Source organism: Sceloporus occidentalis, unplaced genomic scaffold (genome assembly GCF_023333645.1).
Source record: "Sceloporus occidentalis isolate IW3139 unplaced genomic scaffold, rSceOcc1.0.p SCAF_8, whole genome shotgun sequence".
Classification (NCBI taxonomy): domain Eukaryota; kingdom Metazoa; phylum Chordata; class Lepidosauria; order Squamata; family Phrynosomatidae; genus Sceloporus; species Sceloporus occidentalis.
Genome location: NW_028316988.1, coordinates 35114426 through 35131756, shown reverse-complemented (window position 1 = coordinate 35131756; position 17331 = coordinate 35114426). Strand labels below are relative to the sequence as shown.

Here is a 17331-nt window from a genome sequence, read left to right as displayed (position 1 = left end):
GGTGTTTAATGAACAGTTCATCTTTGCTATTGACTCGGACGGAGCAGAACAAACAGTGTTTTTCCCAGCAGGATGAAACCTCAGCTGACCAAAAGCACTGCCCTGGCATTGCTGCCAGACCCACATTGCTCCTCGCTTCCTTGAATGTGTGGGGAGAAGGGGGTTGGAGAAGAGGACAAAACCAGGGAGTGAGGCGCACGCATTACAGATGCTTAGGTGTGCGGAAGAAGCAAGCGCAGCTGTCCAATGCATCCTTTGGAGAGACAGCCTTTATTTTAAAGTGCGTTGGTTCTGTGCACTTCGTACATTACAATCATTTTTCACTGAAGGTTTCACACAGAGGTCGTTGTTAAATCTGAAAGGCAACTCTGCTAAGCTGATGGAGACAGAAAAGGAGAAATTAAGACACAATCCACTTGGAACTTCTCACGCGCGAGCCTTTTGGAAACGAATGCCCATTTTCTTCTACAGGGCTGGTGTGAGAGGGGCTCCCAGTGAACTGTGCCCTTATTCCTACAGGAGACAGAAAGCTCGGAAGTGGCTTAAACATTCGGTTTTGTCACTTGCTCTTTTTTGTGTGTAAAACTTGGAACTTCTGCGAGAGGCAAGTAAGGCAACTCCTGGAAAAAACAGTTTAGCAGAACATTGTCCATACTCCTTCAAGACTACAGCAGCCATCAGGAGCTGACCCCACACCTCTTTGGAAGGGAACAGCACCTCCGTCCCCCAGAGCAGCTATCTAAGAATCACCCCAAATTCTGCACTCATTACAATATAAAACTTAAATTACCTGTTTTTCTTAAAAAAATATTACTAATATAGATTTTTCCATCTTAAAATGCCTTATACATTTACAGTACTTATATAACTATTTCAGTTCTGAGCTGATGAGGTTTAAAGACAGGGGGAAAGTAGTACAGTGTGCTGGAGGGCTAAACCTGGGTTCAACACAGAGCAAATTCTCAACAGGGAGGAGCTAGAATCAGTAGCATCATAGTGCAACTTTGTAAAAAAAGAAAAACAAGGGGTGGGGGGAGAGAGAGAGAGAATAAAGAGAGGAAGGAAGGGTGAACAATTGCACTCTCTGTTAGTTTCTCAAAGGTAAATAAACAAGACACAGTTCCCATACTGTACATGCAATAAGTTATAGCAAGCAAATGACAAGAAGGTGGGAGCACTCCACAATTAGAAGCTGGTGACCAGAGCCTCAGGCAATGGATGGGAAATGGACGCTGTGGGTGTTGGCTTCAAAATCCTGTGGCTGCTGTGCTGAAACCAGCAAGTGTCACGCCTTGTATTTCTGCTTCCCCATCTCACTGATCACGCAAATGTGCTGAAACAAGAGAAGATAAAAAGGTGTGTGTATTAGAAACATTAGCTGCTAGAGGGTGAACATTCTGCAGAGGTTTATCCCAAGTCGTCATTACTGGCTACTATGGAATGCAGCATGGTGTGAAGTACCCAAGCTCTCATTAAGGGCTTTGGGGGCAAAGGAACTAGATGTCAGGGAAACTATAGGAAAAGAGATTCCACATAAACATTAGGAAGAACTTAGTTTAGTTTAGAAAAAGAACGGTCTGGTGGCTGCGGCGTCCCTCCGCAGGGAAAAAGGCCACCAGCAGGCTGCCCTTTTGGAGTGATTTGTCTCACGCCTATGATTTTGTTCAATGATATAACCATGTTAGTCTGTAGAATCAGTAGTAGAGACATCTTGTAGCACCTTTGAGACTAACTGAAAGAATGAAGTTGGCAGCATGAGATTTCATAGACTTCAGTTTACTTCCAAATGCATCTGAAAAGCCACCCCTCCCCAAGAGTATGGGTAAATGCTTGAACACATGAGGCTTTCTGGTCTACCAGCCGGATCTGCTGAGGCGTGGGAGGGTCCAGTTTTAAATTCCAGACAAGCCCATGCGGCAGGAGTGGAAAGGGCTGTACCTCTGAAAAAGCAGCACTTTGAATATCTTTAGTTTAGAAAAATACATGACTGGACAGTGGGGAGGGGTGCAGAAAATGGACAAGACATATCACCACCACAGAGGTCTACACAATTCATGTAAGGTCTGAAGAAATGTCTCGGCCTTCCTCATCCGTAATAGTAAGCTACAATTACTATCACCGAACAAAATTGATTGGCAGTGCATTCAAAAAAGAAATGCCTTATACAATGTATAGTTAACTCATGGAACTCACTGGCATAGAATATGGTGATGCCTTCAAAAGCCATCAGCTTAGATGGGTTTACAAGGGGAGCAGGCAAAATTCATGACAGATATGTATCAACAGAGAGCCAGCGAGGTGTAATTGTTTCAACAATGGACTCTGGAGACAGGGATTCAAAGCCTCACTCAGCCGTAGCAACCCACTACATGAACTTGGGCAAGTTACACTCTCAGCCTTAGAGGAAGGCAAAGGCCTCATCTGAACAAACCTTGCCAAGAAAACACCATGATAGGTTCTCACCTTAGGCTAGCCATAAGTTGGAAATGACATGAAGGCACACAACAACAACAACAAATTTCTTTATGGTAGTGACACAGAACCTCCAGGTTCAGAGGCAGTAAACCTCTGAATACCGGTGGCAGGAAAAGGTTGCTGCTTTGAGGCCCTTCAGGGTCACTTCCCAGAAGACTCTAGAGTCCACTGAGTGAAAGAGGATGCTAGGCTTGAGGGCAGGATATAAGTACTCTAAGGCCTGTTACAGACAGCCAAAATAAAGCTGCTTCGAGTCACTTTGGAGGTATGGTATTTCAATGATGCATGAGTCCTAAGAGTCTGGAAGCTTCACCAAAGCCGCACTCCAGTCCTAAGGACTGGAGCGTGGCTTTGGTGCGGCTTTTGGACGCTTAGGACGCATGTATCATTGAAATACCATACCTCCAAAGTGACTCGAAGCAGCTTTATTTTGGCTGTCTGTAACAGGCCTAAGTAAGGAAGAAAGTAAATACTTACATTTAAATCTCTGAAATATTCATTGTAATCTAGAGCATATCCCACCACAAACTTGTCTGGCACTTCAAATCCAACAACTGAAAAAAATCAAGAATTCATCAAAGTGTTACATGAGCAACATCTGAACAACTGTGGGCAATTATTCTGACCATTTAATGAACTGTTTTAAACTCTTCTCTGTTAATACTGCATCAAATTCCTATTGGCACCACTTCAAACCGTAACAAACTTTATTTGGTATTACAAATCCAGTACCTACAACAGACAGTGCATTTTAATCTAGGAAAATGTTACATCATGTCCAGAAGAGCAGGAGAGGCATTGCAAGCTAAGAGATGGGAATACGCAACACTGAAAGCATGCAGAATACTGTAAAGGGGTTGATTAATGCTAAATTCCTTAAGCACACTTACTGAGAAATAAGTCCCACTGAACACAGAGAAACTTGTATTTAGGTTAATAGGATTGCACTGTTTGGGCACTCTCCTTTTTATATGTCCTTCTAGTTATCCCTACTTAAATGTACTACTTGATTTTACAAAATACACAAAAGAGGTACACAAATGAAGTGACATGTCCTAATCTTTACTTACTTCATGGCCTCCTCTTCTCTTTCTTCATCCTTTCTCTCCTCCCCATTTCAGAAACTCCTCTAAAATGGTCCTTAATCTCATGACTATTTCTCCTTCTGATTTCTTAGCTATGGGATCCTTAAAATATTTTCAGGGCATTGTTTAAGGTGCAGTAAATCCTTGCATAAGATTCACTTACAGTCAGGCCGGTATCCTACGCTTCGAGGTGTCCGTTTGACCAACAAGCTGTTAAAAAGGCACCAAGCAGAATTTAGTGGATTAAATACACCCCACAGCAGCTCCATGATAAACCATTACATAGCATATAACCCTCTATCTATCTATCTAAATGATAAGGATACTCCTTGATTCAGCCCTCTGATGCTATGAAGAGGACCAAAACATGGGCTGAAAGGGCTCTCCTGCCTCACTCCATGAAGCCAGAGAGAGACGGGCGAAACAGGGCTCTGTGCCTCCAGCCAAGAAACTTGTGTAGCTGAAAAAACAATGACCTTATCTCCCTTCCTTTACCAAGGAGCCATCTCCCATCCCTCCCAGCTAGATTATCCTCCCACAAACACTCTGTGGGCAGGGCTCCGCTCTCCACATTCGGCTGCTTTCGGGCTGTTATCAACCTCACTCTCACAAGGACGCACTGATATGGCCAAACACAAGAAGTCACCTCTGACAGAAATACCCGGCTGATGTTGTGGCAACAAAGAACAGCAAGAGGCTTCTTTGTTCTCCACCTTTCTCTGATTCTTATTGTTGGTTACCCTTTGACTTGAAATGTATGTGCAGTCAACAAAACCAAGTAGAACCAATTGACTTGTTGGTTCACATGGCAAATGGACAGGAGATCCATGTGCTTCTGACACTTTCACCCAAGGAACACAGTGCACCCAGAGGCTCTGTTTCTTCAGAAAGCACTCCAAGTAGCAAAGCACCCTCTGGCTCCAAGCCACACCTCTGTGCCCTGAAATATGATAGTTAAGAACTATTTGACAGTGCAGGTGGTGACATCTCTTTGGTGGTTTTTAAAGAGAGGCTGGAGGGCCATCTGCAGGAGCGCTGGATTGAATATTCCTGTATGGCGAGGGGTTGGATGAGATGGCCCTTTGGGGTCACTTCCAATGCTAGGATTCTATATCTGCACAAACTTCACTTGTTCTTCAACTGGGCAAGCTCAAAAATAATTATTTCAGAGCCCAAAGAGCCAAGCAGCTCTTCTACAAATGCACATTTGTTCTCCCTCTCCTGTCCAGGTGTCCTCTGGCTTTCTTCAAGTTAAAGATACTTGGGATTTCCCCAGAAATATGAAGGAGTCTCTGGCTCTGAAGAACCAGCAGCCCACAAGACAAACAGTGCCTGGAAGCCAGTTAGAGCCAAACCAACACAAACACTTACTCAGAAAGGCAGAACTATCTTGATAAAACAGGTGAGTGGTGATGTTTTAATTTAGATTCCATGCAGGATTGCAAGAGTCACTGAAGGAAATGTGCTTGAAGCTCTTCTTAACATAAATGTAAGTCAGGTGTTTTTTGTTAGAGCATATGAGGAAAACTGACACACATTTTTTTTGTAGATTAATAGCTAAAATTTAAATTGTCAGTACCTCTTTTTTTAAAAATGCTTCCCTCCTTCAGCTCTCTTTGCTGCGAAATACTGTTCAGTTGAATCATACAACAGAAAGCCCATGGCTTCTGAGTTTAAGTGTGTATTTTTCACAGTATTCAAGGGGACTTCCAGATGGAGAACTCCCAGTGCTATCAGACAAAAGACAATAGGCAGCTATTCTATCTTTCCTTCCTTAATTATTTCCTTTGGTCAGGGGGAAAAAAGACCGAAGTGGTAGGAAAACAAAGCTTCCCTTTAAAGTATCCCAAGACTTGATGTTAGGAATGGAACAAATTATGGGGTGAAATCCACACTCCAGATTAATGAATTATCCTATGCACAAATGATTACAAAGTGCTCCAAAACCATGTTGTAAAGCTTTTCCCCGAACCCAACAGCCTGTACTAATTCTTGAATAAGCAAAATGTAGAACAAGGGACAGCAATCCAAACCTACCTGGCTACTTTTACCATCTTTGGATTGTACTGCTTCAGCAGAGAGAGGAGGGTCTTCATTGTCTTGCCAGTGTCAATGATATCCTGACCGGTAAGCAAAAGAAACAAACACAAAGCAAACAGGCTTGTAAGTTATAACCAAGTAACACTTTTAGACTGATAGTCAACCAAAATACACAGACAAATTGTGAATGCTTGTGTTTGCCAGTAATTGTAAATAACGAAAGGAAAATATCTGCAAATGGATATTTCCTCAAGGTCTGAAATGCATACCAAAATTCAAACATCTTTTGACATGGCCTTCATAAGAACAAGAAGACTTTCTTGGAAAATATTATCAGGCTTCATTTGAAATTAATTGAATTAAACAGAACCTATAGTTTTGTTTGTTCTTTAGGAGCGAAATCAATGTGTCTAACCCAGTGACTACCAGCCACGTTATGAAATGGCCATTATTCTCAAGTAAAACTGTGTAACCTTGCGAGAAAGTAGTAAGAATCAATACACAATCTTATTATTCCATCTCATGCCCATTAAAAAAGTAAAAGCGAAGTACTGTATTATACTTACTTCTACAATCAAGACGTTCTAAAAAAGAAAAGAAAAAGATGATGATGATGATGATGATGATGATGATGATGATGATGATGATAATAATATTTATTTGTATCCCACCTCTCCCTGTATTGGATCAAGGCTTTTAAAATCAAACTTGGCTTTCCATGTATATTTATCCAATTTTTTTTCAGGGTGACTGTTTTTCATTTTAGATTTCCCTAATTTAACCCCTGAAGAAATACAGGCGGATGCCTCATCTCTGAAACAAACCAGCAGAAAATGGCTACAAACCGTGCCTTGTGGTTAAATTGCTCAAATCTCTAACGCTCATTAGTACATTCTTTTGGACTTGGAACAAAATTTTTATTATAGCTTAAAAATAAACTAATAATGCGAGAGAAAGAGAGAGAAAGGAAGGTGTTAAGACCAAATCAAATACATTATATTCAGTCCACTGCTGTTTCTAATTAGCTGATATTTTTAAACAGTTTAAGCACTTTTTTGTGGACAACAAATAAGTCTGTTAGTCTATTCATGAGGAAATCAGGGAGACAGGGAAAAAAGGACGGAGATTGTATGACCAAAGAGGGTCCAAGGCAAGGTAAAATTCCTTCTAGGGGAGATGGGGAAAAGTTTATTGATTTTTTTAAAGGTAAAAACACTGAGGGTTTGGGGGCCAATGCAGCCCTCAAATTCTAGCAGTTACTCTGCATTGTATTCTGCTTTGTTTTACAATTGTTGTTTTGTGCCTTCAAGTCATTTCTGACTTCTGGAGACCACAAGGTGACCCAACCAAAGGGTTTTCTTGACAAGATTTGTTCAGAGGAGGTTTGCCATAGCCTTCCTCTCAAGCTGAGAGAGTGGGATTTGGCCAGTATCACCCAGTGGGATTACATTGCCAAGCAGGGATTCAAACCCAGAGTAATAGTCCACAACTCCAATCTCTACCCTACACTGGCTCTTGTTCTACAATGCTTTTACCTTAATTACATTTCACAAACTGCCATTTAATTTGCACCTTTTAAAACAAGTAAGTTAATTCATTCTAAAAAGTGCCGTCTGCTTACATAATTTTTCGCATCAATTTCTACAGTAAATCTATACACATTCTTTCAGGACATACCTTCCCAGTCAAGGTTGAGAGGTCATCCCCTCCAATTACTTTGATATCACCAGTTGACTGATCATTCTAGTTTTAGACAAGGAAGAAAAACACATGTTAAAATAACAATTTCCAGGTTTCCACCAAAGTCTGAAAATGTACACTATGAAAACACCTGTAAGCCCAGGCTCTCATCTTCTCCAACTACTAAGAAAAGCAAGAAAAATAAAAATAAAATTATGACGCCAAAGCAACATAGGAGCTTATTCAACACACAGTAAGGTGTCTTCCTCTCCTTTCTGTCCTCCTCCCACTCTTTGATCAACAGCATTCAGTTACATTCCCTCAGTCTCAATGACGTTCACTTTCAAGTATGTATAGGCGTGCAGTCTTTCAAAGATATATACACGCTTATTAAACAGTGAGTAGATGTATAAGATTAACTGTTTTATATGTACATGTGTTATATAGAATCATAGAGCTGGAAGAGTCCACAAGAGCCATCCAGTCCAACCCCTGCCATATGTTCTAGGAGATATTGATAAGACAAATGAAAAATCAATAATTTCAAAATTAAGAATTTTTATGGGCACTTCAGGAAGGGAGGAAGTATTTATTATTGAATCTTCGAAGGGGGGTTCTATTCCATGTATATAGAATATGATCTCCTGTTAAGTATATGACATATATGTATTTTTTTGGATTTTTAAAAATATATTGGAAATTTTAATTAAAAAATTAATTACAATTATATACTAGCCAAATGGTAAAAAAAAGGTCATGGTGGAACACAGTGGAAAATAGAGCTGTCCATGGAAAACAGGTGATGTGTCCTGTTGTTTTACAATAAAGTCTCCTACTATGGCACCAATTTGGGGAAACTGAGACAATGAGAGATGTCTAAGGAAATGACTGCCAAAAGAACAGCAGAAATCAGACCTTCTCTACTAGTTTTAAGTATGAGGGCACATTCTGTGCAGTGTGGAAAATAGAGAAGATCCAAGAAGGCACACAGTTCTCGCTCCCTACAGCCATTCATGTGTGCAGCTCTATCACCACCTGCAGGGCACAAAACTCCAAGGAACAGGAGTGTGTCATGCAAACATTCTCGCTCTTGCCAGCTGCCAGGGCAAATTAGGACTGCCTCAAAAATCTGATGCCTATTTGCGTGCGTTCAAAAATAAAAATAAAAAAAGAAAAAGAAACAATATTATTCGTTCATGAAACATCAATATCCAGTTCTCCAAAAGCCAACCCACTCAACTCTGTAAACAATTTAATTGCTAATTTCACAGTCAACTCAACCAAATTATGACATTATGTTTCCAATTTAGCTGTCTCCACATGTCTTCCCCTTGCAGAATACTCTAATCAGGTCCATAGGTAAGGGAGAGAGGAATCATAGCAGTACAAGGCCCAAATTGCAGAAATAATATGTTCCAGATGCTGAGATGCTGCCTTGCAACTTCTTTGATTTGGGTTCTTAATACATGAGTGGAATAGTTTAATGTTTGAGTACACTTGTCCCTCCATATCCGCTAGGGTTAGGGGCACAAGACCCCTGTGAATACACACACACACACACACACACACAATGGATACGAGATAGAAAAGCAACCAGTGGTTACAAATGATGGCTGCTGAGAAGCTATGCCAAAACTTGTGAGCTTCTGCAGGTATACTTACACAGTAGCTCTTCAACCTGATGAAGTCGACAGTCATAGGAATAGACTTGTCACTGTTCCGGTTCAGGGCTTTGATATAATCCAGCAAGTCAGCAAAAAATTTATAACCCCCCTTAAGTACACAGAGAGCCACAATATGATGCCCTCCCATGCTCTTCATAATTTCTCGTGCCAATCTTTCCGTCCTGTGGGGGGGGATAGGATAAAACAATTTACCATACAGAGCACAGTGTTGAAGCATTCTGCTCCAAATCCTGTATTTGTCCAAAGTAGAGTAGACCCACTCATCAAATATTAAATGGTGAGTCAAGATATAGGTAAAAATCCACTGATTTTACTCTAGCTGGAATTAATATTAGGACTCAGGCTTACGTAAAGTGCAACCATAACTACTATACATCACTTCATTATAACACATGACTAATACCGAGGCCAGAACCCAATTGTAGGAAATGAACACACTAAGATAAACAGTGTTTCTTCATCCAATAACATATTTGGTGCCCATCTGACAGTGAATAGGACTATTTACTGGTCAGTGACATCTCTGGTTTTTCTCACTTGTCAAGGTTAATCTAATAGCAGTGCTGCCAAACGCTCTTGATTTTATAAGGCAGACTGTGCCAAAGCAAACCCAATCTTTGCCTAGTTACTGGACAACTTGCAAAAGATATGAAACATGCAGATTTTCAGGCGGTGGATTTAATTCACTTTCTAAAGCACAACTGCAGCCTGAGCTTGATTACTGAAGCGCCAATAAACATTCCAGTCATTCAGAGAACAAGGCAGCAGGGAGAACAAGGCAACTCATACTTGGAAAGTTTGGCTTTCATGACGTTACAGAGTAATAAGCCAAAGGAGTGCACATTCCACATATATGTCATATTACAGATAAGAAAATTAAATTTGCACTCCATGCTTAATTTTCATTTTCTCAGTTTAGAAAGAATCCACCCCAGGTCTTAAGACTTGGTGTGCTTATTTTTGTAATTGCCAGACCCACGTTTTAGAAACCATTTCTGATTACTTTATTAGGAAGATGACTGCAGAGCTGCAGATGTTGTTATATTCTTCAAATGCTACGGAGTTGCCTAGAAACTACCACTGTGGAAACAAGTTAAAACAGCCTAAATCCAGTTGTTAATCCTGACTAGAAAAAACCCACTGAAACAATGGAACTTACACAACTGCTGATGATATCAAGCCCTCATTGATTCTATAGATCTGCTTTAAAGGAATGCAGTCGGTTACTGTTCCTGGCACAATCCATGTACTTTGTATCAGAAAGGCAGATATACTATGGACATTTGTTTATCACAGGTCAAAAATTGGTGGTTCTTGTTAACTGCTGCCAAGCCAACTTCAATTTGTGACAACCCTCTGAATGAGAGACTTCCAAGTGTTGTCGGATCTTGAAGATTCAAGGACATGGTTTCCTTGAATGAGTCTGTCCACCTGCCACGGTAGTATAGTGGTTTGAGTGTTGGACTACGACTCTGGAGACCAGGGTTCAATTCCCACCTCAGCCATGAAACCCATTAGGGTGACTTTGGGCAAGTCACATTCTCTCAGCCCCAGGGGAAAGCAAAGACAAATCTAAGAAAACACCATGAGCTATATAAGGTCAATATTAACGACTGTTAATTTAATAATCATCAACCAAAAAGTTGTTAATATTGACCTTATATAACTCCAATGACTTAGGGCACAGCATAGTAGAAACTTCACGGAAACCATCATTTTAAAAGCTGCTTTAAATCCAACTGACCTGTCCATAATAAGACCATGAGGAATGTAGACTTTCTCCAGATCGTCTGCATAATGTTTTGGTATGCAGAATAAGTCTAGATCATAACCCTGTTCATCGTCTCCAATCTGAAAGAAAACAACAACAACAAAAAGACAAGATCACAGAGTCTGTATTACACATCCTTGCAGAGAACAAAAAATAAGGGGAAAAACCAGCCCCATAATGCAAGGTTATTCCCAAAATCAAAGCCATGGCCCATTGGCTGAGTTTATGCTTGACAATCCTGATGGCCTGGGGGCTTCATCCTTGGTATTTCCTGTTAAAAGAGTTGAGTGTGGTATTTATGCTTTAATTGACTGACGTAGTTGGGGACAAAAGAACAGCTATTTTGTTGCATATATTATATGCCATTATGGGAGGAGGGAGGATAATGACAACAGCTACATAAAAATAACATTAATAAACACAAAAGTTGTAGACAGACAGTCAAGGGGAGCTTGCTGGGTCACAATTCCTGACTTTCCATGAAATCACACCTTATACCCCCACCAAAAGTAAGAAAGGAAAGCTTCATATGCGTGTCATGCATCTGAACACTTAACTGGCTATGTTCACGGCAGAAAAGCCGTTCCTGACACTTACAGCAGGGGTCTAGGCATCGCAACAGCTTTCACATAATCCACATTGTGGCACCAAGTGTGTTACATGCTGCATTTGAATAGAACAAGTGATGTACCTGTCCTTGCAGTCTGTGTACTGACATGGTCAAGGGAGGAGGAGGCAAAGGGGAAAAGCAAGGACTGGTGAATGGGAGGAAGGGTTGACAAGAACCAGGTGAGGGAGGAGGCATCAATGGTCCTTGAGAGGGCCTTGAGAGAAAGGGAAGTGGCCTGATGGACAATTGGGGTGAAGGAGGTGAATGGCTGTCCTGGGTAATGAAAGCAACATGACAAGAATCACGGAAAATTGACAGCAGCAGATTTTGTTTTCATAGTAGCAAGAGTCATGCTTAATTCTTTGCAAACTGGAAACTGCATTTCTGTTGGATGAGCAGGGGGAGATTACAATGTTTGAGCATTGGCAATACCCTGCAAAAAACAAATGTAAAAATATGAAGAGACTTTGCAACAGAGCTATCTCCCAACTGACCAAACCCACTGGAGAGACAGCTCCCCCAGCCAGCTCTCTGGTCCTGTCTAGGCAAAGATTTCACTGGGAGGAAAACAAACTCTCATGGTCAAGCTCAGTTGTAAGAATAACACTCCTAATGCCACTTGGCTACCATCCTGTGCATGAAACCTCTCCAAAAGGAAAACACAACACTTGCAAATCAGGGTTTATGCAAAGCTGTTCAGTTCCTACCATTCTCACTCTTGACAAATTCTATTCGTTTTTAACATTTCTAAGCCCAGATTCACTCCTTCAAGCAGCACTTGAAAAAATAACACCCCACACAATTCTCAGGAAATAAGCACTAACAGGTATTATTTAAGGAACGGCGGTGTCAGTCCCCTTACCAAAAATCAAAAGAGGAAGAGAAGGACAGGTCTACTTCTTTGTGTATTTAACTTCTAATGGTGCTTAAATGGTACTGAACACTAGTCTGCATGCAGGTAGAGTCAGGATTTCTTCTTATGTGAAAAAGGTCTCTTGAGGAGCGTTTTGTTCTGTGTAAACGGCCAATTCGACTGCAAAATTTGACTGTGGAAGAAATAAAGCCAGGCTTCCACCTTTGATGCTTCATAAGAAGCCACTTCATTATTGCTAACAAGGAAGCCGAACCCAACTTCTAGTAACTAGATATCAAAAACAACTGTTGAGGTCCCATGGAGACCTAAACAGGGAGAGCCCAGAGACCATTGTGGATTCATAAACAGCAACAATCCAGGTTTCTCAGGAGATCTGCGCAGACAACAACACTGAGTCTCTGGGCCAACACACACCACAGAAACCATCCAGTTCAAGACTGCTTTAACTGTCCTGGCTCATTTTGTAGTTTAGCCTTCACTGTCAGAGACAGCTCCAGTGCCACAAAAACTACCATTCCCAGGATTCCCTAGCACTGAGCCAGGGCAGTTAAAGTGGTTTCAAACTGGATTATTTCTGCAGCGTGTTTTGGACAACTGTTCATTTTTAGGCAAATTTTCTCGTCCATGATAGCTTTGCCTTGGGGTTGCGGTAAGTCAGAAATGACCTGAAGGCTCACAACAACTAACTGAGATAGTCGGCCCTCCTTACCCACAGATTTCTTATCCATGGATTCAAAATGTTCCAAAAAGGTATAAATAGCAAATCTTAATTTTCCATTAAGGGACACCATTTTGCTCTGCCATTGTATTTAATTGGACTTGAGCATCCACGGATTTTGTTATCCGCGGGGGATCCTGGAACCAAACCCCAGCGGATAACAAGGTCCCACCGTAGAAGGACAAGTTGGCTCACTCAACCCAGTGTCCTATCTGAAAGCAATGAAGGTGAGGCATTTGTACTGAGTTAATGAAGAAACTGTCAAGGTTATGATGTTGTTTCCCAATTGTGATGGTTTTCACACTTTCCGATTGAACAATCTGTCTGAGTCATAGCAGCTTAAGCCTAACAAAAGGAAGCATGTGCCAGAAAGGCCCTTCAAACCTTGAACAGGAAGTTAGTAATCTCGACATGTGCTTCTCCAATGCAATCTTCACGTCTTCACTTGGGAGAAGGCCCCATTGATATTTAATATTAAGGCACACAGGCTTGCAAGAGGTTAAACACCTATCTCATTCTCCGTTCTTTAAAAACAATGAATCACAGCTGTGCTTTCTGTGCTTGTGTAGAAAGGTGTGTACCATTAAATCAGGGCGGGTGTTTTTTTACAGACACAAGCAGTCACCCAAACAAGCGGCTCATAAAACGATATATTTGCAGTGCTCCTTCAGATTTTCCTTTAGTCATATTCCAGTCTGAAACATTCATACCGAAGCGGGCGCTTATACCTTCGTTGCACCCTTTTGCACTGAATCACTGAACCTCATGGTTCTGTGTAGGAAAACACACAAAAGGCCTTTAAGACAAACGCTCAAAGCCTGGTCATATTATAAATGTCTCAGTTTCCCGCAGGGATTTTCCATTCCAAGAGAGGCAATTTACAAGGCTCTGCGATCGTCCCCAAGGAAAGTGAGACTCATCCCCCTTCAAATAAAATCAAAATCCTAGAAGATGGTCTGCTTTCCATATATATATATATATATATATATATATATATATATATAAATCTACCTCTGCCTCTATTCGAAGCACAATTCCATGATTCACGGTCGATACGACAAGCAAAATATCCCAAGATTTTGTCCAAGCAAATGGAGAAACGCCCTCCTTTAACCTGAAAGTGCCGCCTTTCTCACAGCTCCATAGACCTCCTTTTCTCATTGCCTCACGCCAAACATGCCAAAACAAAGGTCCAAAACACACTGCAGACATAATCCAGTTTGAGGCCACTTTAACTGCCCTGGCTCAATGACAGGGAATCCTGGGAACCTTCGTTTATTGTGGCACCAGAGCTCTCTGACAGAGAAGGCTAAATGTTGCACAAAACTACACTTCCCAGAATCCCCTGGCATTGAGCCTGAGCAGTTAAAGCAGTCCCAAAGTGGATTATTTCTACAGCGTGCTTTGGACCAAAGCCTTTCGGAAACCAGCCTAATCGAAACCCTCAACGATTCATAATAAATCCAGGCTCTGAGACAGTAAACTCTAATTTCTTCTTGTGCTGCGTTTTGTTGTTGTCGTGTTTTAATTACTCATTATTTCCCTCCTTTTGTTCTGGATGATTTCGTTCACCGCTCTGCACCGGATCTCATAGGAAAGAAAAAGACACACATTCATTTTAACACACATAAAGGTAGTTCAGTCATCCTACTCTTCACCCAAAGGCATGGAAGGAGGTCAGGCTGGGACAAAGAGAGGAGGAAATGAGAAACGAGGCACTCTGCACATGCCCAGAGGCCTCTATGCTCATTATCTTAAACCATTCTTCTTTCTCTTCTCCTAGGAACCAACTCTGGGATTCACTAAATAGGATCCAGGCCTTTGTACAGATGACTGACAATGTGGAAAAGTGGCTTGGACTCTCCTTGGGTTCAAATGGAAACTTTCCCTCAGCATTCAGCCAACCTCTTCCCAGTTTGGCTTCCAGTTTCAAACTGGTCATTTGGAGGCAGTGGGATTCCTGCCAACTTCAATCAGAGATGAGGCTCATAAATACTCCATAACAACAACAACAACAACAAATAAATATTATAAGCCTTGTTGGGTTTTTTAAGTAAAAACCTAATGGCTAAAAATTGACCTGGGTTTTTTTTTGGGGGGGTTTAATAATAATAATAATAATAATAATAATAATAATAAGACTTGTTAGGGCTTTTATAAAAACCCAGTGGCTAAACTTAGCTTGGTTTTGGGGGGGGATATAATAATAATAATAATAATAATAATAATAATAATAGTTTATTTATAGAGCGCCATTCGTCTCTAGAAGCATTTTTAGCAACCCCTAATTACAAAAACAAAACGCTTAGAGCACTGCTCCCAGGAATATAAACTATCCAAACACAATATTAAAAGGAATGAATGAATAAAATACCATGGAGAAAATAAATGAATAAATACAATGACATGGGGAATAATAATAATAATAATAATAATAATAATAATAATAAAGTGCCATGGGGAAATAAATAAATAAATAAATAAATAAATAAAATTCTATGGGGGAAATAAAACAAAACCAATAGATAGATGGATAGATAAAGTGCCATGGGGTCAATCAATCAATCAATCAATCAATCAATACCCCCCCCCCAGAGATATCCCTTTTTTGGAGGCGGAGGGCGAGGGCCGTGAGCGAAGGCAGGGGCCCTAACAGCCGCCCCTTCTTCCCTTCCAGAGCCCCGGTATGGAAAGGGCCTCCTCCCGGTCCCTCACCACGATGCAGGACTGGCAGCAGGGTCCCGGGGGCCGCCCGCTGCCTCCTCCTCCGGGGCTGCTGTGGCTGTTGCTCAGGCCGGCCATGGTGCCCGGGACGGAGCCAGAGGGAGCAGGGCTGCGGGGCTCGGGAGGAGGAGAGCCAGGAGGCGGGGATGGAAGCGGCTCCTGGAAGAGGGAGGCAGGGAGGGGGGCAGAGACCAGGAGGAGGAGAACCGCCTCCCCTGCTTCCCCAACATGGAGGCTGGCTCGCCTTGCCCTCGGCCTTCCGTTTATTTCCCCCGCCTCCTGAGGGGAGTCCTAGTGTTGCCAATCGGGGCTCGTCGTCGTGTATTTGCTCGCCCCCAGAAGCACAACGTGGCTGCTAGGCCTCCCCTCACAGAACCAGACGAACGCTCTTGCCTTCTTTGCTCCCCCTCAAGGGGAGGAGGGCTTTTCATTATTTAATAGTAATAATAGTAATAATAATAATTTATTTATTTATTGATAGCCCGCCCAATCACGAGGGATCCGGTCAGGTCACAGCAATAAAAACACATACAGAATGCAATAAAAATTCAAATTTTAATTACTTTGTTTACTTCCTCATCCCCGGGGGCCCAACATGGCCGCCTGGCCCCCCCTCTCACAAAATCAGCTCCCCTTTGCCTTGTTTTGGGGGAGTCATCATTACTTATTTGGTCACCCCCAGGGGCCCAACATGGCCGCCCTGACTTCTCTCACAATATGAGCCCTCCATTGCCTTAATTTGGGGGAGTCGTCGTTATTTATTTCTTCACCCCCGGGGGCCCAACATGGCCGCCCGGCCTCCCCTCACAAAATCAGCTTCTCATCAACTCGTTATCTCTTCCTCTGAGGGGGGGGTCATCGTTATTTATTTGCTCATTCCTGGCCCAACGTGGCCACCTGGCATCCCCTCACAAAATGAGCCCCTGATCCACTCTTGAGAGGGAGTCATCATTACTTATTTGGTCACCCCCGGCCCAATATGGCCACCTGGCCTCCCCTTTGCCTTATTTTGGGGAGTCACCATCATTTATTTGCTCATTCCCAGCCCAACATGGCCACCCAACCTCCCCCCCAAAAAAAACATGCCAACGAAGCAAAGGCTTTTATCAGGAATGAACCCTAGCACCAGCCCTGCTGAAGGTGGCAGATGGTGGCACCGTCCTCCATTAAGCAAAAAAGGCCCTGGCACCACTTCCAGACCATTCCTAACAAACTTATATATCTCATACTTCAGTTCTTGCTCTTCTTCCCTTCAGCCTTTTGGTCTAATCCTGATTGGACTTACCTCGAATTGCTGTCAGGGGTCCATTTTGCTTTGGTTTCAGCTTGGGTGTTGGTCTATGACTCTCGAGACCAGGGTTCGAATCCCAGCTCGGCCATGAAACCCACTGGGTGACACCTTGGTCAAGTCACGCTCTCTCAGCCTCGAGGGATGGCCATGGCAATCCTCCTCTGAACAAGCCTTGCCACGAAACACCTCGATAGGTGCTCCTTAGGGTTGCCATTGCTACACCCCAAGTTGGGAAACCTGGCCATTTTCTGTTCTTGGGATAGACCATCCTACCCTTGGGAATAGATAATGAAATAGACAGATAAGAAAGAAAGATAGAAAGAAAGAAAAGGATAGATAGATAGATAGATAGATAGATGAGAAAGAAAGGGATAGCCT

At 42.1% G+C, this 17331-nt stretch overlaps 1 protein-coding gene across 1 annotated transcript; it reads right to left on the bottom strand.

Moving 5' to 3' along the window:
• Window positions 1-251: 251 nt before the first annotated feature.
• Window positions 252-15989, bottom strand: LOC149308663 (hypoxanthine-guanine phosphoribosyltransferase). The gene is made up of 9 exons (XM_089536246.1): window positions 15654-15989; window positions 10710-10816; window positions 8943-9126; window positions 7278-7343; window positions 6167-6184; window positions 5598-5680; window positions 3724-3770; window positions 2953-3029; window positions 252-1333 (listed from the first exon to the last, which is right to left on the bottom strand). The coding sequence occupies exons 1-9, from the start codon at window positions 15738-15740 to the stop codon at window positions 1286-1288; spliced, it is 717 nt and encodes a 238-aa protein (XP_089392372.1). The 5' UTR covers window positions 15741-15989; the 3' UTR covers window positions 252-1285.
• Window positions 15990-17331: the final 1342 nt, after the last annotated feature.

Bases quoted from the DNA above. Each gene is read 5' to 3' on its own strand.
- LOC149308663 (XM_089536246.1), bottom strand. From the start codon at position 15,740: ATGGCCGGCCTGAGCAACAGCCACAGCAGCCCCGGAGGAGGAGGCAGC. The intron at 7,344-8,942 runs GTAAGTATACCT...GTCTAAAACTAG, and splicing joins TCAGGTTGAAGAGCTACTGT to AATGATCAGTCAACTGGTGA. The intron at 3,030-3,723 runs GTAAGTGAATCT...GATTTTTTTCAG, and splicing joins CGTAGGATACCGGCCTGACT to TTGTTGGATTTGAAGTGCCA.